The sequence below is a fragment of the Schistocerca serialis genome, chromosome 3 (genome assembly GCF_023864345.2).
Source record: "Schistocerca serialis cubense isolate TAMUIC-IGC-003099 chromosome 3, iqSchSeri2.2, whole genome shotgun sequence".
Lineage (NCBI taxonomy): Eukaryota > Metazoa > Arthropoda > Insecta > Orthoptera > Acrididae > Schistocerca > Schistocerca serialis.
Genome location: NC_064640.1, coordinates 405,234,891 through 405,261,508, shown reverse-complemented (window position 1 = coordinate 405,261,508; position 26,618 = coordinate 405,234,891). Strand labels below are relative to the sequence as shown.

Below are 26,618 nucleotides of genomic sequence, written 5' to 3'. Positions count from 1 at the left end.
CATAGTGGTACTTCGCAAATTATATTCTGTCGTATTATAAAAATGACCATTACTACCAAAGCAGTCTCACTCATTTGGTGTGTGTCACAATTGCTGTAATATTACGAAGGCCTGTTTTCTTTTATCTAGTAGGCAGTGACAAAATAGATGTAATCAGATCGAGAAACCACACCAGTCTTGGGTACTGTTTGTTTAAACAGCTTTTTCAGTGTTGGACAACGACATTTCGATTTTTCATGTAGCAAAACGTTTGATGAATTTTGATGAGGTAATAGATTCTTTCGCAGAAAGGAAAGCACGCCATCTAAAGCTGTAGCAAGATAGACAGAAAAAAATGCTGGGAGCTAAGGAGTGAATAAATGTCTACTGTTTTGAATGTCTCTTGTCTGTACTGATTTTATGTATCCTATATTTAATTTTATGTCACACAGAACAGCAAGTTATTAGCTAATAGGCAATAAAGAGTCCAAATTTTGTAAAGAGTTCTTGTTCTTCCAGTTACAAATAATTTTATCCAGTATTAATTGTGAGGGTCTTTTTTTTAAGGGGGGGCGGGAGGCAGGATGTCAAACCGGCCGACTGGGAGCAGGAGAGGCATCACAGGACGTGTTAGTTTCCGCTGTCCTGAATATAGTTTGATGGCATCCAGTGCAAAATATACACATTTGAGTTCCACAGTGCGAAATACAGTGACGTGCAATAGAAGAATGCTGTGTGAAGAAGCGTGGCACTGCACTTTGGTACACTTAAGACGAAATATCACTTCTTACATTTCCTCGAAGTTGTATGTTTTATGCATCAGACTCTTCAGAAAGGTGTGCGCTACAAAAGGAACATATTTTTGAAAAGTATTTTTCAAGTATTTTAATTTTAATTTTTGACATCCTATCTCAAATGCTCTAGTGAGGCGGGTGGAGGGGGGGCTCCACGTGATCCATGTTTATATTTAGTGACTTTGCTATTTCCTCTTCGTTTACTGCTCTCACGTCAAATGAAAAAAAGCTATTTCTGTGACTGGGAGCTATCAAGTGAATTAAAATACATTCACATAATTATGCAGGGCTAAAATATGTTATTAGTTTCAGATTTTACTTTTTCTGCCTTTTTGACAGTCAAGCATTAATTGTCTTGCAGAACAATGAAGTTGTTTTTGTCGCTTTGCTAAAGAAATTCGACTTTTATGTATCTTTTTCGCTGAGGCAGACAACTTATTTGAAATGAAGTGTTGAATTTCACACTATTGGCTAGTTTCAACTGTTTGCTGCATTTCAAGTGCATGTTTTCATCTTCTAGCACGTACAGAATTTTGCCATAATAAAGAACCAAACATGAGTTAATACAGTACTGGTACTCCAAGAAAATTTACATTCCGAAAACCACATTGGAAAGCTTAATATCAGGTCGAGGCCTACTTCGTTAGGAATCTGGATATACGAAAGTGCACTTTAAGGTGAATTATTCATTTCAGTAAGGTTCATGAAATTCCGGCGCTCTTGGAGTATCCTCTGATGTCTTGTTTCTTTTACGACATAATTTTGGATCTTTTAATGTTTGCACATAGGAACATACGGGCTTCCTACGTCATCGTAGCTGTGCAAGCGCGGTGAGACCTCTTATCTCGCACTCTCTGGCAACTGCTGGAACAAACTATGTGCGAGAATGTACGGTGAATTTCTTAAATCACAGCCGCGTTTGACTCTCATTTAAAAATCAACTCTTTGATGAGAAGTCATTCAGAAGAATTTCGAGCCCAGAAGATCGGAGATTTATGTCGGAATTAAACATTTTACTGGCACATTTATGTGATGTGTCTTAAAGTGTAAAACATCATATGTGAAATCTTAGCTTCTCTTGTAACTTATTAATCTTAGAGACAGATATTATATATGAAATCTTTGCTTTTCTTGTAGCAACACTATGTACATTAATTTAAACCGTTAGCTTTTCCTGTTCATGTGTTTGCACTACTTAACAGTGATGTTGCTATTGACTGACTACATCACGTGTCTTACGCTCTGGATATCCGCTGTTATCGGCTGGTGAGATCACGTAACATGAGCTATGACTGGCTTACAAAAGCACATCGCAATCTCGATTTCATTGCTTCGGAAAGTAACATGCGGGGTTCGGTGGAATGTGAATTTATACTTTCGTAATATGAAAATATGCAGCGTACATGTTGCTGCACATCAAAGAACATTCCAAAACAAGTTTTTTCTCCTGTGTTCCATTTTCTAAAGTGCCAGGAAATTATAAACCGCTGTACAAAACCATAACCATTTAAATGATTGACAAATTTTGCAATACCAACGAAAAGTATACTGTCACTTAACATGGAAAAAGTGTATTTTCACCCGGGAGAAAGTGTATTTTTAACCAGGAGATCCGGGAAAAAATCTGGGAATTTCTTTTCCTTGTCCACGTATACACCCTGACAATGGACAGAAGGTTTGGCAAAGAAGAGTACTATCACAGTACTTTTTAGTGCAGTAATGGACAACGTCATAAGGAAAATGGGAGATGCTAAATGGTAGTTTGTGGGAGAAAAGAGAAGATGGGGAGTAGTTCTGTGAATGAATGACCTGCATAAGCAGAAGCATTTCGGGAAGAAGAAGACTGAATTTTTTCTAAATCTATGAATTGAAGAAAATAAGTGAAGTGATTTACACAGTTCCAACAGCAGGGCAAATATAAATTCTCTTGAGAATGTAAATTGATTAAAAAGTAGCAGATCAAACCCCCATATGTCAGTCATTTTATGTAGTTTAATTATCAGTCGAACTCATTACAATATGCAAGACTTACTTTTTAAAATATGGTTATTGTAATTCTATTATTTGATGTTTGAAAACCATCAGGTTCATAAAAATGTAACTCAATAAAAGATGAATAAAATATCAGTCACTAATTAAATTAGACATGCGTACAAAAGAGCTTGTAGCACCATCTTGCTCCCTAATTACAATGATAACTTCATAAGACGCCAAGGGCTTTGGTGTGCCATAATATCACTTTAGCACACGCAGCTCATTTCAGGACAAGTGACCAGGGAGGTGAGACAAGTTACTTCATGGCTGTGGAGTATTTGTAGAACCATTCTGAGACAGTCAGGAATGATGATGAAGTGCAATGTGAATGAATGTGCAGCTCTCAGGGAAGATGGTGCATGTGAACACTTGATCATGGACAGTTGATCGTACAGTAGTTTCCTGTATAATCTGCTGGTGATAGATGTTGCTTTAGGCCTGTAAAAGTAACAACTTAAATTTAAACTATATGTACTTGGTACTGTCGAGCAATCTATCAGCCACAAAATATTCATCAACTGCTATTTTCATTACTAATCAAACCTTTACTGGTGTGATGATTGGCTGATGGATAACAGAGTGAGATTTCATATTTGATTTCATAGTTTTTAATGTAAAAGTCATATTTGGTCATTTTTATTTTAAAGCTTGTTTCAACAAAAAAAAAAGCTATTTGTAGCACTGGCACAGTCAAGACCCATCAGTGACAAATCATTTTTGTATGATTAGTTATAATAAAGTAACATTACATAAAATATATATCATTATGGTAAGATATTATGCTCTATACTATGGGTACAGTTGAAATGCTCTGACCCTTCCACTGCTGAGTGCACGTCCATGTGTGATCAGACTGCTCTACATGGCAGTTCCTGCCATGCTGGGCATGATATGGCACTGAGCCCTGCAGTGCATGCTGCACCAAGTTCTTACCACTTACAAGCAGAGGCCATGGAATTGGAATCACAGATTTACTTCAAACTTTGTACATCTTTAGTAGGCCATTACAAATACATAATGTGCAAGTAGTAAGGTGCACTATGGCAGTTCCGAGAAAATCGCAAGAGAAGTTTTACATGTCTATTATGATGCTTATGCATCTGTGCTTGTGTGCTTGTGTGCGTGTGTGCGCGTGCGTGTGCGCGTGCATGCGCTTGTTAATTCTCAGTCAGAACTTTCCGTATATTATTATACATGGAGAAATAGTTTTAGCACTATAAAGTTTAGCACCCACTCTCCAGCCAAAGAAATTTTTCAGAAATGTAACTGTTTTAAAATCTCACCTCAAAGTTGACTGTCATATTCAAGTGTTTTTCTCCATTGTGGTTTGAACAAGCCTAAATGAATTAACCATCATATCACCTAAATTACTTGTTTTGTATGGTATTCCACTGTGGCGCATCACTTTTTGAAAGTCAACTGCAGCAGAAAAAGATATTGCTACACACCATGTATGAAAACCATTAACATTTGGAACATTAGCAACTGAAGTTACTGGAAAGCTGAGTTCACAGTATAGTTCAACATACAGGGTTATTACAAATGATTGAAGCGATTTCACAGCTCTACAATAACTGTATTATTTGAGATATTTTCACAATGCTTTGCACACACATACAAAAACTCAAAAAGTTTTTTTAGGCATTCACAAATGTTCGATATGTGCCCCTTTAGTGATTCGGCAGACATCAAGCCGATAATCAAGTTCCTCCCACACTCGGCGCAGCATGTCCCCATCAATGAGTTCGAAAGCATCGTTGATGCGAACTCGCAGTTCTGGCACTTTTCTTGGTAGAGGAGGTTTAAACACGGAATCTTTCACATAACCCCACAGAAAGAAATCGCATGGGGTTAAGTCGGGAGAGCGTGGAGGCCATGACATGAATTGCTGCTCATGATCTCCACCACGACCTATCCATCCGTTTTCCAATCTTCTGTTTAAGAAATGTCGAACATCATGATGGAAGTGCGGTGGAGCACCATCCTGTTGAAAGGTGAAGTCGGCGCTGTCGGTCTCCAGTTGTGGCGTGAGCCAATTTTCCAGCATCTCCAGATACACATGTCCTGTAACGTTCTTTTCGCAGAAGAAAAAGGGGCCATAAACTTTAAACCGTGAGATTGCACAAAACACGTTAACTTTTGGTGAATTGCGAATTTGCTGCACGAATGCGTGAGGATTCTCTACCGCCCAGATTCGCACATTGTGTCTGTTCACTTCACCATTAAGAAAAAATGTTGCTTCATCACTGAAAACAAGTTTTGCACTGAACGCATCCTCTTCCATGAGCCGTTGCCACCACGCTGAAAATTCAAAGCGTTTGACTTTGTCGTCGGGTGTCAGGGCTTGTAGCAATTGTAAACGGTATGGCTTCTGCTTTAGCCTTTTCCGTAAGATTTTGCAAACCGTCGGCTGTGGTATGTTTAGCTCCCTGCTTGCTTTATTCGTCGACTTCAGCGGGCTACGCGTGAAACTTGCCCGCACGCGTTCAACCATTTCTTTGCTCACTGCAGGCCGACTTATTGATTTCCCCTTACAGAGGCATCCAGAAGCTTTAAACTGCGCATACCATCACCGAATGGAGTTAGCAGTTGGTGGATCTTTGTTGAACTTCGTCCTGAAGTGTTGTTGCACTGTTATGACTGACTGATGTGAGTGGATTTCAAGCACGACATACGCTTTCTCGGCACCTGTCGCCATTTTGTCTCGCTGCGCTCTCGAGCGCTCTGGTGGCAGAAACCTGAAGTGCGGCTTCAGCTGAACAAAACTTTATTAGTTTTTCTACATATCTGTAGTGTGTCGTGACCATATGTCAATCAATGGAGCTACAGTGAATTTATGAAATCGCTTCAATCATTTGTAATAGCCCTGTATATTACTGCCATTTATTAATATTTGCAGTAGTAACTATATTAATATATTGAATCCAGAAGGATGACCCACCCAAATGGCTGTTGTGTGTGTAAGCATGACACTTCCAGGATTCTGAAAGGTGCACCAGCCCCATATTGAATCCACCTGGCAGATTAACAACGAAGGCCGATGTGTCGGCCAGTCTGGATGTGGTTTGTAAGTGATATATCCCCCATCTGACTACATGAATACCAGGCTGGTACTCACATCTGCATCTGTTATGTGATTCACAAACGTTTTGAGAAACTGTACTCGTACTTTAACTTGGGTAAGACTAAACACAAAGGGATGGGATTAATATTTTCTGTCCTGGGAGGGAAGGAGTGGTGACAGGAAGCATATCTGCCCACCCAGTACCATTAATCTTGCGAAATCCAGATTAACATGCAGACTCTGTGAAGAGGCTGGATAAGTTAGGAGAACAACAACTTCTTGCCCAGATCACTATATATATATATAATAAAAAAAATAAATAAAAAAAGCTCTATTGTAGATAACCGGTTTCAGTAAAACTACATTACCACCTTCAGATCTCCATAAAGATTATTACAAACATCTTGTGTCATCTGCACACAAAGTCTTTCCATTGAATTTCCATGTACACAAAACATGAAATGAGTAATGTGTTGGCACATTAAAATTAAAATTACTATGTAAATCAGAATTCACCAAAACATCGTTCCCACAGCATAAGACGTCATGCCTACTAAGGTGCAATAAGACTAACAAGAGGAGGCGATGACATTGGGATCATGGATTTACTCTAAACTCTGTACACCTTTATTAGGCCATTAAAACAACATAGGAAGGTGCTCTGCTCTGGCAATTCCAGACTTTTGCGCATCTGTTATGTAACTGATGTATCTGTGCAAAGGTGCCGGCTGTAAGAACTCATTGTGATCAAGGGCTTAGTGTTTGCACTGTGTAAGAAGGTTGGGAACAAGACGATTGTTTGAATCCCGCCTACACTTATCTTTTAATCTCAATTTTTTTTCATCACTGGTCACATTATTTAATTTATGACATTTGAGAGATAATATACCGAAAAAAATGCATTTTCATGAAGATATAGTGAATTTCATATGTTATTTTACTGTTTGCTGTTTGTAATTAAATTTTCAAGGATGAGGGACAGGCTTGAAAAGCCCAAGTCAAACCTCGATAAATAATTATGCAAATGATGTTATTCACAGTCAGTAATATAGTAAGTCACAGTGTGCCAGATCGCGAGAGTAATGTACAGTTACTTGTCGGATGTGCTCCTGACATTGCACGCTGCAGGATGGTAGTCGTCGTGCAGACGTGAAAAACATAAATTGAAACTTCATGCAAATATTTCATGCAAATACACGTGGTTTTTTTTTCATTATATTACATCTCAAATGTCATATAAATTAAATAATATGATCACTGATGATAAAAATAAATAAATATTAAGTCTGAGAGCGAGTCGAACTGTCGTCTCATACATATTCGTCTTACGATTCTTAAGCGCTATCACTTGACCACCATGAACTCAAACATCCGGCATCTACGCACAGATGCATGAGCATCATAATAGATGTACAAAACTTCTCTTGCGGTTTTCTCGGAATTGCCACAGTAGTGCACCTTACTACTTGCACATTATGTTGTTTCAATTGCCTGGTAAAGATATACAAAGTTTGAAATAAATCTGTCACCTCCCCTCTCTACCTGCACCCCCAACTAGCTCACAGACGGCTCCCCACTCGCCCACAAGCTGCTAGACGCTTCTCCCAACACCCTCCCTGCCTCCCACCTGTCTCTGCACCTCACTTCACCCCACCCCACCCTACCCCACCCTGCACCCCCATCTCACCCCAGTACACTCACTGTTGGCCAGGAAAGAGCTGGCAGTCAACTGTGCACAATTTAGGGAGACAGGCATTTGTGTGTGTGTGTGTGTGTGTGTGTGTGTGTGTGTGTAAGCTTGGAAAAGGAAGTTTATTCTGAAAGCTAGCAAAACTCTGTAACTTTAGTTTGTGTGCCTATTGATGTCATGGTACTTCTGCCTTCCAGTGAGTCATCCCCTGTATTCCTGAATAATTCGTATTTCTCCATGTATTACATTTTTCAATGTCTTCAAATTATTTCTTGCCATCGGAGATCTGGTGGCTTCTTGTCACTGGTCGAAATCTACGTATTGATTTTTTTTTCTTTTTTTTCCCCCTTAAGATGCAAAGATCAGCTCGCAAACTAGTATTGTTAAGGAAGCACACAAGTGACACCGAACAAATTTGATTTTTGTATTCGTTGCATAAATGTCTATCACATCCATCCAAGATATGCATGCTGCATGTATTATTTGTTGAATCAAACAGGTACCTCAAGTTCCATAAAAAATATTATGAACACTGTATCAGTACTCTCTGTTTGCAAGAACCAAAAAAATAAATGAGGCTAGTCACTTCTTTGCCATATGAAATGCTCATGCTAACTTACATTATGCCCCCTGTTTGTGGTGCCGCCAATAGCAATTCACAATAGGAAAGAAACACATCAAGCGTAACAAAATGGAATAAGTATTGGTTACTCCAAGTTGCTACAAATTCGGTGTGAACAGTGTGCTTGCCATATCATTACCTGTTATAATGAACCTGGTGTAACAAGAAATGTGATTATTGTGACCACGTGACACTTTTACATTATTTAGTGGTTCAGTCTGTATGAGCCTATGCCTACCGCTGTTGTAATTGACAGTGCCTTGTGTTCAACAATGTGCAGTGACTGACGTGGTCCAAAACACTTATTGCCTGCACCAGCATTGTACTCCATTGTCAGATCTGGCACAGATTGCCACCTGTCCTGCATTACTTAGCAGACATGCCTCCGACCTCCAGGTCCTGTGTTTATACACAGACGTCCAACACCTTGCCAGTGGTTACACCACCCTTCATCCACTTTCCATAAATGTTCACAACAGTAGCACATGAACAGCCATCCAGCTTCACCGTTTCAGAGAGTCTCTGGGCCCAGATGCAGCGGGCCATAATACTCTGTCTTTAGATACAGTCGCTTATGTCAGTGGATTTCCACTTCTATGGCCTGTATCATTTCTAGAATGATTCCCAATTGGCCTATGGTCCACTTTATATACTTAGCATACCACATCATGTACCTGCAATGCCACAAGGTGGCTTTCAAATTTGAGATGGATAGTGGTCATAAAGTTTTGGCTCATCAGTGTATATTTTCTCTATAGAGCAGTACTTGATTGGAGATGTGTGGGAAGACTTGCAGGATGAAGATTTCATCCTTAGCCCAAAAGTACAAGCGGTCCTTGCATACCTTAAAATCTACTACATGGCCATATTGTTTACAAGAATCTACATGTATAATTTAAGCGTTTGGCGTCTCCTTAAGCTGCAGTTTCTTCAAATGGGATCAGCAAAATGACTGTAACCATCAGTAGCCCATTATTTTATTTCTTGAGTTTATGTCTCCACAATTTAAGCTCCAGTTTCCAATTTAACTGGGACTGTTGGCTGCTTCATGATCACCCAATGTATGTTGATGCTTTTCATTTTATATGTATTATTCTTCATGTTCACTATAATTACAAATTGTTTTTTGTTACAGATAATTTATTTGAAGAAGAAGCCCGATGAGGCCTATCGACCATTGGTTGGTGGGAATAATCCTCCATTCTTACCTTTCAGGTATGATACATGTTGACTATAATCTTTACTGAAGTTTCAAACAGACATATTTTGTTATTCATTTTTCACTTGCAGTAATTATAACACTGATGGTACAAATACAAGAATAGTATTATCGGAGGGTTAAGGGGGGAAGGGGGTGGGTACCTCCTTCAGATTCCTGCTTTTACTACTACTATTGCTACTGTGAAGAAGAATGATGATGATGATGATGATGATGATGATGATGATGATGATGATAAAATCAGGATCAATGACAACAGCTACAGTTCATGACAAAACATGTGACTTTTGAATGAAACATAAAATATGTATGCCTAATCACCAGCTACCAGAAGGAGAACAGCTAGGGGCAGGGCTGATTCACAAATCTGTGGCTTTTGGAATGTTCCGTAATTTCTTCATCTGGATAAAGATAAGAAGAGGTAAGGGGAAGTGTGTGTCCTCAGAATGCTCAAGGATAAGAAAAATCGCTACAAGCCGATAGAAGGAGATTAAAAGAAGCAACAGCAGATCAAATACTTAATGTTTTGAGTACTCATAACCATTAACTATCAATGGCCATTAAGTCAAATGTCAGGACTCAGTTTGCGCAAAGTGGGAAAGATAAGGCAAACCTTATTAGTAGCTTGGGATTAGCTTTACAGTGAATGTTGGAGGGAGAAGAGAAAATTTGTTTGCGCAAAATTTATGCAATTTTTTGTAGTTTAATAAAGCTTTGTTCTAAATAGTTGATGATGCCAGTGACATAGTTAGTTACAATGCTTATAACATCAACAGAGAGACTGTTGAGTGAGTGATGAATACTGGAGATACTGGAAAAACTAGTTAGTACAGTGCTGTTTAGTGAGGGTAAAAAAATGATTCAGTCATAGACTCAAGAGTTGATTGGCCATCGTAGTGCCTTATTAGGCATGGTTCCAGTGAAGGTTCTTGTTTTCGTCCATCCTGTGTACAACCTGTCTAGTTGATTTAATACACAATCCAAAACAGAGTAGGATAACGCAGTGTGTTGGTGAGTTGAAAGTTACATGAAATTCCTTGAATAATCTTGGGGAGAGCTTGGAACTGAACAGTGAATATTTGAATCTGAATCTGTAATTTACTATCTGGGCTGCGAGCTTGCTCTAATTATAGAATTTGTGAGTCACTGTCTGGCCATCCTGATTTAAGTTTGCCACTGTTTCCTTAAGCCAGTTGTTGCGAATTTTGGGATGATTATTTAGACAATGGCATGGTTGATTTTGTGTCCCCATCCTTTTCCAGTTTGAACTTGTGCTATATGTCTGATAATCTCAACATTTCTGAGAAGTTATTGTCTAACCTCCATCCTTTACATTTGTTATTATGAGGTGAAATAGAAGTAACAGGTTTTATGTAAAACCAATTTAGATCAGTTAATTGTCTTGAAAGAAAGAAAAAATGCATAAATGATGGATAAAGAAGAAAATTTGTTTTTGCAAAAGAAAAGTTTTTTATGAACAAAAGTTAAGTAAGTCAACGGCAAGTAACTTACGGAAGGAGAGACATGATGCCAAGTAGAGTGGGATTCAGGTATCTGTCCCAAAGCAGAATAAGTAAAATGCCTGTAATAAATAGTTCATTGATGTAGATAAATGTGTTACTATATAGCAATTTCTGCAATATAATGAACAATACAAGTGAGTGCTGTGTTTGCATAAAATTCACAGCTTTTGTCACACAGAAATGGACTTCAAGGCTAACAAAGAAACTTTGAGAAAAACTGTTCCATGATTTTAAAAGGTGTGAGAATGAGGGAGTCATTATGTGCCAATGAGAGAACATGCTTGCGTAAAGAGCATACTACATTAAATTTTTTAAGAAAGACTAATGTATGAGGATCGCAGCATCAGTTGTTTATTTAGATGAACTGTGGATTCATACACAATACACTGTGAATAAATGTTGCAAAATGACTGTACCGAAAATATTGTTCAACAGCAGTACCAGGCAATGTTTCATTGCAGAAGATGTAGAGATTTATTTCGCGTTCCGTTCTCCTCTGTTGCTGTAACAGGAAAATTTTGAACTACCATGTAGGAATAAAAATTAAAAATAAGTAGGTACAAGGAAAGCTGAACTTCAGTTATGGAATACCAATTTTCTCCAGTTTATTCCATTGACAAAATTTTGCACGAAAATGGTTCTCCTCCTATTCTCACCATGTCATCTGGACCTAAATTTTATAGAACTGGCCTGAAATCATGCAGAGAATAAGATCCGAAATTGTACAAGTAGTTTGTCAAGTATGTGGCTCAGTAACCTGTAAACTTAACAGCTGGTGCTTTTGCTAATAAAACGTGGTGTCATGTAACCTGGTGCAAGCCTTTCAGTGTTACGCTACTTCAGTGTTTGTGTAAACTTGGTGTCAGTTTTGCTGCTTTTATATTCAAGCAACTTTTCAGTTGACCTCACAAGGCTGAGGGGAACTGCTATCGGACCTTTCCAGCAGAGAAAAATTTGAGATGGTCACCAGAGATATGGAACCTTGGTGTTACTAGCGAAAACTCTAACTGCTACAGCACACAGTCGGTTTGGTTTTGCTGCTGTAAAATTAACTTTTATCATTCTGACATTAGGAAACTGGAAAGGTTGTGTATCACGCAAAGTGCATGATGAGTGCTGGATGAGAGAGAATGTGACAGGTGGAGGAAAATCCGCTAACATGAAGTCAGTCAACATTGTGATTGAAACAGCAGATGAATAATCAACACACAGTTAAGGAAAACTGCAACCTAATCAAGAAAGGTAGTTTTATGGATATTGTCAGCAAACCATTGCAAGGAGCCAAGATCAGATATACTGTACATACTGCTACTGCTGGTCTAAATAGACACACTGCATTTGGTGTCAGGTACAGGCATGTAGCATGCGGCAGTGGCCCACTTATAGGAGTACTGAAGTGTGCACTGTTACTACCTTCCCTCTCTGCTTCTCAGGTGTAAACACATGGTGCTGCCATCCCTGACCAGGAACCAGTTTGCTTTGCCTGATAATATAATGTGGTCTGTTTGTATTTTGTACTGCTGTGTCGTCCGAACAAGACACAGTCATGACAAAAGCACCACAGGTGCAAAGATGCAAGCTGGTGCCAGAGCCACAGAGACTCGCCTCTTGTGCGAGTTTCACCAGCACTGTGGGAAGCGCTGAGGATGAGGATAAGGATATCGACTTCGCCTTGGCCAATTGTTGGCCAAGTTCAATCCGCTGATGACTGGATGACAACAGACAGAAGCCTGCTTGGAAGATAGAAGTGTAGCTCTCGTGCACTTGGTTGTAGATTATCGTCCAGGACTGACGTAGATCGGAAACATTGTATAGTGAACGCTTAGAAGTGAACAGACATTAGTTGTGAATTGCATTTGCTATGTACTGTGAAGTTTACCTATGATTATTTGCACTTAGCCATTCAGGGCCTTTTTTTTTTTTTTTTTTGCATTATATTACATGCAGTGTTGCAGACTTCATTATTCGACAAGTCACGAAGATAAGTAAACCTTTTTAAATCATTTTTGTGACCTTGTCACTAATTTGTTGGAGTGTTGTAGAACCTTCATTCTTCTGTCCTGTTACATGACCGTGAGGCACAGCTGTGTAATTGTGGCAGTGAGAAATAGTCTTAGTAGTCTACTGCAACAGAAGCTGTTTCGCAAACTGGGCCTACCGTAGCAGCAGTGGCAACTTGGTCTCCACAGCAGTAGCAATGAGGCCTTTGCAAAACTGGTGACGAGGGTTTACAAAATGAACTAATACCAAAACTTTTATGTTATACATATTTGCCCTGCCCTTACATATTTATGTAATGGTAACAGCAGTAGTGACTAATTATTGTTGCTGTGGATGAAAACTGAAATATATGGAAAGAGGTAAGGACCACAGTGTTGTATCTTGGCATGTACTGCTCAGTAGAAAGTATCTTTTAATTTTTTATTTTATTTTTATTGCCAGACTAGTACTGGGCACATGCCCATCTTTAGTGGAATTTTAGGTAAAATGTTATTTAGCACATGCCCAAGACATTAGCTTATAACATCCATGTAATTTCTCAATTACCATAGTAACCAGAATATGAACTTTTGAAGTTCACTTGGTAAGGGAAGAATAGGTTATTGACAGTGGCTTCTAAAATGGCTTGAGCTCCATAGTAGTTGCTTGAAACCTTCTTGTTTTTTAGCACATTCAAAGACCGTCAGCCTTCTCTCAATTTTCTTATTCACATTTTCACAGTTAGATCTGTGGTGCTAATTGATTCTGCTACATGAGTGATTATACAGGGTGGAGCAGAGGAAATGCATGTTTTTCTGCTATTGAATGACTGGGACATGGTTTGATAAAAATAATAAAAGCAAGCATTAAGTGATGGATTTTTTTAATGCAGTTTTGAAATATACACACCTGGAAATGGAAAAAAGAACACAGTGACACCGGTGTGTCAGACCCACCATACTTGCTCCGGACACTGCGAGAGGGCTGTAAAAGCAATGATCACACGCACGGCACAGCGGACACACCAGGAACCGCGGTGTTGGCCGTCGAATGGCGCTAGCTGCGCAGCATTTGTGCACCGCCGCCGTCAGTGTCAGCCAGTTTGCCGTGGCATACGGAGCTCCATCGCAGTCTTTAACACTGGTAGCATGCCGCGACAGCGTGGACGTGAACCGTATGTGCAGTTGACGGACTTTGAGCGAGGGCGTATAGTGGGCATGCGGGAGGCCGGGTGGACGTACCGCCGAATTGCTCAACACGTGGGGCGTGAGGTCTCCACAGTACATCGATGTTGTCGCCAGTGGTCGGCGGAAGGTGCACGTGCCCGTCGACCTGGGACCGGACCGCAGCGACGCACGGATGCACGCCAAGACCGTAGGATCCTACGCAGTGCCGTAGGGGACCGCACCGCCACTTCCCAGCAAATTAGGGACACTGTTGCTCCTGGGGTATCGGCGAGGACCATTCGCAACCGTCTCCATGAAGCTGGGCTACGGTCCCGCACACCGTTAGGCCGTCTTCCGCTCACGCCCCGACATCGTGCAGCCCGCCTCCAGTGGTGTCGCGACAGGCGTGAATGGAGGGACGAATGGAGACGTGTCGTCTTCAGCGATGAGAGTCGGTTCTGCCTTGGTGCCAATGATGGTCGTATGCGTGTTTGGCGCCGTGCAGGTGAGCGCCACAATCAGGACTGCATACGACCGAGGCACACAGGGCCAACACCCGGCATCATGGTGTGGGGAGCGATCTCCTACACTGGCCGTACACCACTGGTGATCGTCGAGGGGACACTGAATAGTGCACGGTACATCCAAACCGTCATCGAACCCATCGTTCTACCATTCCTAGACCGGCAAGGGAACTTGCTGTTCCAACAGGACAATGCACATCCGCATGTATCCCGTGCCCCCCAACGTGCTCTAGAAGGTGTAAGTCAACTACCCTGGCCAGCAAGATCTCTGGATCTGTCCCCCATTGAGCATGTTTGGGACTGGATGAAGCGTCGTCTCACGCGGTCTACACGTCCAGCACGAACGCTGGTCCAACTGAGGCGCCAGGTGGAAATGGCATGGCAAGCTGTTCCACAGGACTACATCCAGCATCTCTACGATCGTCTCCATGGGAGAATAGCAGCCTGCATTGCTGCGAAAGGTGGATATACACTGTACTAGTGCCGACATTGTGCATGCTCTGTTGCCTGTGTCTATGTGCCTGTGGTTCTGTCAGTGTGATCATGTGATGTATCTGACCCCAGGAATGTGTCAATAAAGTTTCCCCTTCGTGGGACATTGAATTCACGGTGTTCTTATTTCAATTTCCAGGAGTGTACATACTTTAATTATGTTCAAAAAATAATGTCTTGGAGATGACATCCTTCTTGCTGGATATAAATTTGGATTCTCTCCCGAAAGTTACGCATGGCTCTCTCCGACATTTCGTTCAGCATGGCTTCAATTTCCTGACGAGTGGAATTCTTCAGTTTATGATTGTGCGAGGCTTGTTCATGTAGACTTTTGATATTTAATGTCCCCACAAAAAGAAGTCACATATCGACAAATCGGGTGAGTGAGGGAGCGAGTAAGCATCACCATATCTCAAAATAACATGTCCTGGGAACATGTGTTGAACTACTTCCATGGATGCTCTCACTGCGTGAGCTGTAGCACCATCCTGCTGAAACCATATTTCCCTCATGTTCACTTGACGCCTTTCAAGTTCTGGATGAAGAAAGTTGTTTAACATTTTAATGCCCTTGTCTTTGAAATTCGGCACCACACTGTTACTTTTAAACTGTGGAGAGGTCTTTGATGTAATTCATGTGAGTTCTCCGGCACCTAATACTGACGATTGACGTAACCATCTACATGAAAATGTGCTTCATCACTCGTGAAGACTATTACGCAACAAAACTCTCTACGCTCCACAGAATCCCCTTCACTAAGGTTTCGGATAGCAAGAACTGCCGTTCTCACTCGGTCTACTTTTTCCAGACTATGAACTGAACGGGGAAGACCAGGTGGTTTCTTTTTCATCACAGATCCACTGCAACACATCAGAATACAATATTTTGATCAGGCACTACACCTCGACATCCAACTCTCAAATTTTGACTGAAAAGACGTTGCACTGTGACTACGTAATCATTGTTTCTAAAGTACTGCTCAACAACAAACACATGATGCTCTACGCTCCAACGTTCCATAGCGACTGAAATTGCATTGTATGGGCAGTCTGGCAACATTCATTCAACGTCAATACCCCCTCTCATCACTGCGTACTAGCTGTTCAAAAAATATGCATTTCCTCATCTCCACCTGTACCAGAAACAGAATAACAAAGTGATGGATGCTGTAGCACAGTTTAGCATGGAAGGAGGTGGTGCTGATTTGCCAGTACGTGTGCACATAGTATGTGCTGTGCTGTACTGATTATCTTCTCATAATCACTGTTAATGTGCAGTACTGAGTTTTCTTTACAGGATCACAATATCCTTTTTGCTTAATGAATGCACTTCTGTATATAAAACGATACACTTTTCCTATTATGTGTACGTCTTGACAAAAGCAATAGGACATGCACTGTCTTTTATAATAATCATTTATGACTCACGTTGAGTTTGCATATTTGATGCAAAAGGGGTGCTCAAATGTATCTGGATCCTTCATATGGTTGCAATAACAAATAACATTAAAATAATATAAGCTGCCTAAATACTTACCAATCACTGTAGTATGTATGTGGTATGTCACACCATGTCCACAAACACTAAAGAAAGATGAGTTATGGCAAAGGATAAATGCCACTTGGCTCAGAGTCACTCCCTTCCCCAACAGTGTCTTTATCTATGCTACAGTCTGTGGAAGAGTTGCCAGAATGTTCTAAGGATATTATTATATTTTCTGTACTATTCTTTACACTCATGTGACTTCCAGACTGTTTTTAAAGAGCCTTTTCTGTGTAATGTGCGACATTGTTCCACATCGCTGGCCTTATTTCTGTCACTGCTTCCTCTGAAAGTTTCTGTATTTCTGCCATGATGAAGCTTTTATGATTTGTTGCTATGTAATGTTTGATCCGCACCAAAATCATTATGATGGCATAAAAGCAGCAGTGTTATGGTGGAAGCATAAGAACCCTGTGAATGTGTTGTTTAGCCACCTTTTCGCAACATACTGTTGAAACTGTGGCTTATTTTGTTTCACTAGTTCCATGAGCGCCATCTTATACAAATCATCCTGAACTTGCACATGGTTACAGTTTAATCATTCAGCAATGTTGGCTTCTTTTGTTGTCATTGTTGGAGCTGTATCTTTAATAACTGAATAGGTTGGGGCATTGTTCATTACAATGACAGACTGCCAATTTAAGGTTTCCAGTAGCTGGCCCCCTTAACCACTTCAGAATAATGTTGTGATTAATCTTATCATGGTTGTTGCTCGTTTTCCTCAATTTTTAAACCAGTTGACAGTTCGGTATGAAACCAGGTAATGTTCTAGCATGCAAGACAATAATTCTTGTGCCTTTTCCCATGGCAACAAGTGATACTTCCACATACACTGCCATCCAGTCTATTCTGACAGAACAACTGGTGTTTATCCGTATTTCATTTAGCCTTCATTCTTACCAAATGAACCTGTAATGAAATGTTCTGTTCTTTTTTGGATCTTTTCTATTACTTCTATCAATCCTACCTGGGGTGGATCCCAAACTGACAAGCAGTATATTAAAGTATTGGTGAAACAAGGGTTTTGTAAGGTACCTCCTTTGTTGGTGGACTACATTTCCTGAGGATTATTCCAGTGAATCTCAGTCCGGCATCTGTCTTATCTGTGATTAGTTTTATGGTGTCATTACACTTCAGTTTGCTATGCACATATACTTCTAGATATTTAAGGGATGTCAATGTTCCAGTGATTTTTCTGCAATCATGTAATCCTACAACAATGGGTCTTTCACTCTATTTATGAGCAGTATGTTACCTTTGTTTATGTTGAGTGTCAGTTGCCATTTCCTGCACCAATTGTCAATCCTGTGCAGGTCTTCCTGCTTTTTGCTACAATTTTCTAGCATTGAAACTTTTCTGTATACAACAGCATCATCCACAAAAAGCCTCATGGAGTTTCTGATGTTATTCACTGGGTAATTTATATATTTTGTGAAAAGTAATGGTCCAGTAACACTGCCTTGGGGATATGCCTGAAGTTACTTTTAAGTCTGAAGATTTCTCTGTGTTGAGAAAGACACGTTGTGTTCTGTTTGTTAGAAACTCTTCAATCCAGTCACACAGCTGGTCTGATATTCCGTACACTCATATTTACTTCATTAGACAGTAATGCGGAACTGTATCGAATACCTTCTAGAAGTCAAAGAACATGGCGTCAACCTGAGCAACATTATGTACTGCTTTCTGGGTTTCATGGGTGATATGAATACACTGGTTTCACATGATTGTTGTTTTCAGAACCTATTTCATTTCCTACAGAGATTTTTCAGTGTTCAGAATTATCATAATATGCAAGCATAAACATGAACCAGAAGTCTATAACAGAGTGACGTCAGGGATGGATGCATGTAGTTTTGTGTGCCTGTTCAATGATCCTTGTAGAAAATTGAAATGACCTGCACTTTTTTCCAACCATTATGAGTGTTTTGCTCTTTCAGTACACTGCTGTTAGAAGAGGAGCAAGTTCGTTTGCACACTATGTACAGAATCGTATTGTTATCCCATCAGGTTCAGTAGCCTTTCGTCTGTTGAGCAAGTTCAGTTCCTTTTCTATTCCATGGTCACTTATTTAGTATCTGTCATTTTGACATCGGTATGACCATTCAAAAGAGGAACTACAATGTGATCTTTCTCAGTGAAACAGTTTTCAAGAAGACAGCTAGTATTTTGTCCTGCTCTTTGCCAACCTCTGTTTCGAAGCCATTATGGTCACAGAGTGCCCGAACATGTGGCTTCAATCAGTTTCTGATTGGTTTGATTGGATTTAATCAAGTAGACAAAACAACAGTGGTCTTAGGATCCTGGCCGCATGGAGTAGCCGCGCGGTGTGAGGCGCCTTGTCGCGGTCCATGTGGCTCCCCCTGTCAGAGGTTCGAGTCCTCCCTCAGGCATGGGTGTGTGTGTTGTCCTTAGTGTAAGTTAGATTAAGTAGTGCATAAGCTTAGGGACCGATGACCTCAGCAGTTTGATCCCATAAGACCTTACCACAAAGTTCCAAAGTTCTTAGGCTCCTGTTGCTCACACTGGCACTAAGTTTATTGTGCGGTATTTCTCCCAGTCGTTCTAGTATAGCCAGCCAGTACCCTTGAAGAGTGGTAGGAGACCCTTTACTAGGTCTTTGTTAGACACAATCTCTTCATAAATTGGTGACCCAAATATTTTGTGTATTTTTCAAACTGTTTATAAATTTGACGTAAGACTAAATCACAGGATTTTCTGTCAAGTCAGTTGATAAAATTTTACTTTAAAGTGCATTGAACAGTTCATGTGTGGGTCTCTGTATGCTAATTTTGTTTGTCTGTGAGGCTTTTGCTACATTTGCATTTGCTGTGAAGCTATCATTGCTTTTGTAACGGCTTTCAGATACAGCTGGTGAACTATGACCAGTCTGTCCCATCTCTTAGCTCATATCTGTATAAAGTGTATTGCACAATAATCTTGAACCTTTTCCAATGATGCTCAACATTGTCAGTGCCGGAGATGGAATTTTTATGTTGATCGTTCCGGTAATCTGAAATCTATTTCTTGTTGCTCTTGCTGATCAGGATTATCTTCCTACGTTTCTTTATACTAGGGCATGCTTGGAAAACTAATGCCTCTGAATTTTTTATGGGAAAAGCTTTTTACATAAAACAAATGCTATTAACATTCTACGTCTTTATTCTTCATGTCTACATATTTGCAACGCACTGCCTCTAGAGGGCTATTAGTTGTAGCTTGTAGTATGGCACTGTGTAATGTAACTGTGTTGGTGTGTGAGAAAGAGCCTGCTGTAATCGAGTTTCAAATTGGAAGAGTTCATCCAGACAGGGAACATCTTCTCCTTCAGCATGGCAATGCCAGACCACAGAAGAACGCTGTGACATTTGCAATAATCTGATCGCTTGGGTTCATTGTCGTCAGTCATCTTCCATGCAGTCCTGACTTGCCAGCTGCTTGTTGTTGGAACTGAGGATGGCCTCTGAAGCCAAGTGGCAGGCGTCATTTGTGCCAAAATGAGCCACAATTTGCAGATGAGTTCACCAGTGTGCTCAGTCACTGCCGCCAGTCTCCTCCACATCTCAGCCATGGTTCCCCTGGGAAGCAAACAGAGATGATGCAGGTCATCTTTCCTGACCTGCACACTATTTCCCTAAGGGGCTAAATATGCGCTTAAATTTGAAGCTCCTAATGTCAAGCAGTTGCACCCTCTGCTTCCTGCTTGGATCTTTCAGGAAGATCGTCCCCAGTTCCAACATCGAGACGTTCTATGCTGGCTCAGGTGTACTTTCAGCAGTGGACAGTACCTCAAATGTAATTTTAAGCTGTTGGGGGAACAGCCGTGTGGCCAATACCCACTTTTGCCTTCTATTCAGAGGTATGTGACTCTTTCACTGTTCATCACTGTTACCGTCAGGCATGCATTATTAACTGATCAGAACATGCAAAACAGAAGGTGGTACAACATCAGGGATTGTCCCAGGTGGCGCTATAGGCTCCAGTGGTACAAAATCATTTGTTTCTGACACCCCACTGTCAACACAGCATGGGGCAGCAACCTGTAGCCTGTCAACTGTGGCAAATGTGGCTTCCATCTGTCTAGGGACAGTGGCCAAATACCTCTGCATTTGTTCACAACAGGCGTATTCCCTGACCATCTCTAATTAATGTTAGTCTTTACCACAAGGAATATAATACTAACCCAAGGAGTTGCTGGGTGCAATCTAAGTTCTGCTACTACGCTATGCGCTAAAATGTATGCAAAAACTTGTAATTAGTTAGTATACACTACTCAGGTGAGTAAAATACACAGATACAGTTCACTTCTTCACAGAAGGCTGTGAGACAAAAATACTAGACTAAATCTTGCGTATAATCAGAAAGTGCTGCTTCTAGTATGTGCGCTCATCTGCAGCTGTGGCTAAAATTAATTGTGACGACAGGGTCTTCAGCTGTTTGGTGGTGGTGAATACACAGTTGCACTGCTTGTTTTGCTCCTTTATCTCAGGATTGCAGCGCCACACCCAGCTTACATCCATGGCTGTTTGGTGGCTGGAAAAGTAAACTTGGTTGGCTTGACATACACTACTGGTCAAAGATTTTCGGTCACCCATGTTAAAAACTATGTCCTTCATTTCAATGTAATTTCAAATAAATATTTAAACTATCATTAAATGCAGTGCAATATGGTTTACATTTTAGACTCTTCAAAGTATCCACCCTTTGCCCTCAGAGCAGCTGCACAAACTCTTGGCATTCTGGAGGTAATATTTTGTAATGTTTTTGTATCTATTGCAGTCCAATACGTCTTTAAATTATTTCATAAATCAACAAACTTAGATGACCTCAGTTTTATGACCTCCCTGTCAAGTTTACCTCATAAATGGTCAGTGGTATTTAAGTCAGGTGACTGATGTGGCCAAATGATATTCTTCAGTTCCCCTCATTTATCTTTTGTATCGAAATAATCTCTGCACAATGTAGGAGCATATTTCGGATTATCGTTCTACTGCAGAACAAACCCACGACTGATAATTCTTTTGCCAGATGGAACTGATGTTCATCAGTATCCAGTGATATCCTTCCTTCTTTAATACTCCATTAATTCTCATTAGATCACTGAATTTATCACCCACAAACCATCCTCACACCATGGCTGGCCCTCCACCATACTTCACTGTTGGAGTCACACACTGACTCTTTGTATGTTCTCCACAAAGTCAAGAAACTGACATTCGACGGTGGCTTCCAAATACTTCAAACTTAGGTTTGTCTGTGAATAACACCTTGGACCAATGCTACATGCTCCAGTTTTATGTTGCCGTACCCTTTGCAATCATTTCACTGTATTTTATTCATTTAATGAAAGGTTTGTTGGTTGCTATGCACCCAGTTAAACCTTGTTCACAGAGACTGTTGAGACAGATTGTATCTGCTCGCATACTAATTACTTCCTCACAAATTTTAGGTGCAATATGTGTCCTCCGTACACATATGAACTAATCTTTCCTGTGTGACGTTACTAGATCTCTTCCAGATCTTGAAACACTTGAATTGGCACCATTTTGCTTGAACCAGTGCAACATATATGCCACTGTAGAATGGGCTATGTAAACTTTTACTAGCTGATGTAGAATTACAACTACAGCATGTTTTTCAGTTCTAGTCTCCTGCTTCTGTCCTATTAGGAGGTAATACTGTACGAACTTGATCAGGTTTACAAACACAGTACTAGATGCGTAGTGTACTGTAAACTAATGCAAAGTGATTGCTGTACTGACAGTGGAAGAAATGAGGCCTATTTGTATGGAACCGTCTTTGGTAAAGGCACATCAGTGTTGCGGATGCTCATCAGCACCTCTATAAGCATACAACTAGTCAAATACACAACAGAGATGCTTAATCTTTACATGTGTATACTTGTTTTACCATCAGAATGGGTATATGATAATTCTATCATATAAAAATGAAATCCCTGTTTTAACCACAAATCCATAGTGTGATTGGCGAAAACTTTTGACCAATAGTGTAGCTGCAACATTTCTGCAGCTACCTTGGTTTGGCAGATGTTTTGAATGATTTTAAGCAATTGCAGAAACCAGCAGGTTCCAATGTTGTGCACAATCTTGAAAATTGATTCATGACAGATTTTCACTTTTTACACTATCACCGATATTGAGGTACACCATTCTTCAAACACGAGGGCCTCCACTTCTTTTGTGAGATTGCGATCTTTACAGAGAGATGGTCTCCAATTTGTCCTTTCTCATTCAAACTTACATCACCAAAAAGTAAGGGTCCGCACCATGTGGTGGCTCATTGTTACCTTACACTTCCACAAACTGAGTATGGATTGTTGCAGTGTCGTTCTTTTTTTTAATGTAGAAAAAGAATTACTGCATGACATTCCACCTCGCCAGTGTTTTGTTTTGTCTTTCCTAGCAGTGCATGATACATGGATTTCAATGCATACTAAGACTGCAGACATGTACCTGCATACAAAAAAGTTTAGTACAAGTCTCCGTTTTATGATGTATTACTTGATCCATAAAACTGTGACTATCAGGCAGTTATGTTTGGGAGTTATGTGGATGACACTTTTGTAGTACAGCCTTAGGGCAAAGTAAAAGTTCATCAATTCTTGGACCGTCTGAATACCGTCCATGGGAACATACCATGGAGCTGGAAATGGACAGATGCCTCATGTTTTTTGATGTTGTGGTTCATAGTGAAACTAATGCCACCCTGGTCCATGGTGTCTTTGGCAAGCCAACACATTGAGAACTGTACCTGTGAGTGGTCAGCTGTCAGCAACCTGTAAAGACCTCCTACAAAGTCCTCAATGCACTAGTATACAGCGCACATATGATTGCTGATAAGTATCATCTACCGGAAGAACTTTAACACCTCAAAAAAAGCTTTTGTAGATAATGGCTATCCACCAAGGAAAATTAGCAAGGCTTTGCAATTTGTACCAAAGTTGATCATTCCACAAAACAAAAGTGAGTGTCCTACCTCATGATGCTGAAGGAGAAAGGTTAAACTCCACGTCTTCCTACCATTCGTAGGGAATCTGTCTTCTAGGACACGTCATATCATTACTAAACATAATTGAGGATATTTTCCTGCTAGCGCCAAAGACAGCCATGTTGTTGGCTCTGTGAAGGATGCACGGGACATTGGCACTATACCTGCTTGTTTCAGCGTGATAAATCTGCTGTGGCAGACCACTGTGTTCAGGCAGGTCACACTGTCGACTTCGAAAGTACGAAAGCATCATCTGCATCCCCCTTTTGGAATTTGGTTTTCAGGGAAGCAATTGAAATATGTTTGATGAGTTGTTTAATTGATTGTGGTGATAGTGCTAACTTTGATGAAATAATGGAATCCAGCACTGGCAGTTACTAGTGTTCGTAGACAGTAGTACTGTTCTCCTGTCAAATAGAATTTGTGACACAGCATCCTAAACAGAGAGTATCACAGTAGCATATATCTCTGCTGCCCAAGTGATATTTCTTGATCTCTGATTATCTGTATATGCATGCAGAATTGGCTCCTCCTACCAGTATGTAAGGTGGATGGAAGTGCCAAAATAATAGCAAAAGATGAAGTTTGGTTACGACTGAATTCGTACAGTTTTTTGGATAAAAATTAATTACATAACTTTATTTTTTCTAGGTGATAATGAAAATCTTAAGACTGCTCATAGATTTGCATGAGGCACCTGACATCATACATACCATGCTTAACTTATTATGAGAATGACAGTTACCTATTAAGATAATTCAGCTTGACAGAACGTGCTTAGGACAAACATTCTTTAAGGTTGGAACAAATTCAGAAAACGCTGAGCAGTTGGAGATATAATTACCAGAATTCCAACCAAGAGAAATAAAAGTTATAGTAAATGTATCCAATGTTGTCTATTCAGATGACTTTGTCCTAATGAGTGAAAACAGACACCACATTATTGACATGGCATTTAATACAGATATGTAGCACTAAAGGTGAGACTGCAAATTAATGAAGGGAAAACAGATTTACTTAATCATGAGAAGATGGACAATGGAAAGGCAGCTCTAGTAGTCAATGATGTGACATTCAAGAGAAAGGTAATTTAAAATCCCTGGTAAGCCTTTTGATTCAATACCATAGTGTGAACGTGAAGTTAATGTAAAACAGCCAGCAGCTAATAGAACATAGTTTAGTCTAGTATATGTATTAAGAAACAGATCACTCAGATAAAGTACAGGGTGACAATTATTGAACTATATGGAAAAAAATGTAAATTAGTTACAAACTACGGCATATGCACACTTTATTCAACATGTAAACGCCACTACAGATATTCGGATTTAGGTTGTGACATGTTCGATATGCCTGCCATCATTGGAACTGATATGACGCTGACGAATAGTGAAATTCTGCATGACTCGCTGAAGTGTCGGAACATTGATGCTGTCGATGACCTCCTGAATGGCTGTTACCAGCTCAGCAATGGTTTTGAGGTTATTGTTATATGCCTTTCTTTAATATAGCCCCACAAAAAGGAGTCGCGTGTGTTCAGATCCAGAGAATATGGCGGCCAATCGAAGCTTGTGCCCGTGGCCTCTTGAGTCCCCCAGAGCCACAATGTGGTCCTCAGAGTCCTCCTCCAGGATATTAAACACTCTGCTTCTTCAGTGAGGTCGAGCTCTGTCTTGCATGAACCACATCTTGTTGAAATCAGGGTCACTTTGGATAATGAGGATGAAATCATCTTCCAAAAACCTTCACGCACCATTCAGTAGTCACCGTGCCACCAAGGAATATTGCACCGATTATTCCGTGACTGGACTTTGCACAGTCACCGGTTGAGGGTGAAGAGACTTCTCGATTGTGAAATGTGGATTCTCAGTCCCAAAAATGCGCCAGTTTTGCCTATTGGTGAATCCATCATTATGAAAGTGGGCTTCGTCGCTAAAACATACATGTGAATACTAATACCCATCATGCCCTGTGGCCAACTGTGCAGTTTGAACATCCTGACATAGACTGTTCAGAAGTTATGACGATTTTATTTCATATAGTTCAATAATTGTCACTCTGTATCTAAATTAGACTAAACGTTAACCACCAGGAAGTTTGATGAATAAGTGTTTTTCAATATGGACATGGTGAGCAATACAAGCTAGAGATAAAATACCACATGTAGTACTGGATCCATGAGACCTTCTGTTACACTGATTGGCAGATTATGATCAGAAGTTTCAGAGGGAACAGCATGGTGCTGTGAAATAATCCAAAATGCAAATGTGGAAAATATTAAGAAATACAAAACTAATGGACAAGTACTCATATGCCAGTATCACGAATAAAGTGAAACAGAGGGGGACTAAGTTGAACAGGACATGTAGTGATGTCAGAAGGCAGAATGGCACTAGATGCATCCCGAAGAGCTGTGAATGGCAGCAGGTGACTAGGTAGGCATGATGAAATTGTTGGAGATACTGAAGAGTAGTACTGGGGAGGGGGGGAAGGGTTAAATAGACTGAAGTGATGAATGAGTAAGTCGGTTAGTTTGTCACTGTGAAAATGGTGTACAATACAAGGTGGAAATACACCGTATGTTGCTGGGTCAGTGAGAAAGTTGCTTGTAGAGTGGGTGATTCACTTTCTGAGAGTTTTCACTATCAGGATGGTGTCCATCAGTGATGAGAGTATTGCGTCATTTACTGTGTCCATAGTAAGGAGCCCATGAAAACTGGTTATTTGTGGATGATGTTTCCATATACTGCAGCTGGTCATCAAATGTACATGACAGTTAACATCTTGAAGAGCCAGAGCGTATTGTTTACCTCGCTGCCTGAAGTACTTGGTGATTTCCATGTAAGCTATAAGGAACAAACTTTCACAGAAAGATGTCGTGCTTTAACCAAAGCATTTAAATGATTCCTGAACATGGGAGTTCTGATAACAAATCCATAGGTGGCCCTACATATATAATGTAAGTGTACTTCCTTTATGTATCC

The 26,618-nt window shown here is 40.3% G+C and overlaps 1 protein-coding gene across 3 annotated transcripts in view; it reads left to right on the top strand.

The window, feature by feature from the left end:
- LOC126470261 (dual specificity protein phosphatase CDC14AB-like) overlaps positions 1-26,618 on the top strand; it is a 242,951-nt gene that overhangs the window by 80,967 nt on the left and 135,366 nt on the right. For all 3 annotated transcript variants that reach the window (XM_050097992.1, XM_050097993.1, XM_050097991.1), the window contains exon 6: positions 9,319-9,398. In XM_050097992.1, coding sequence (XP_049953949.1) covers positions 9,319-9,398 — 80 coding nt within the window. The remainder of the gene's footprint in view (positions 1-9,318; positions 9,399-26,618) is intronic.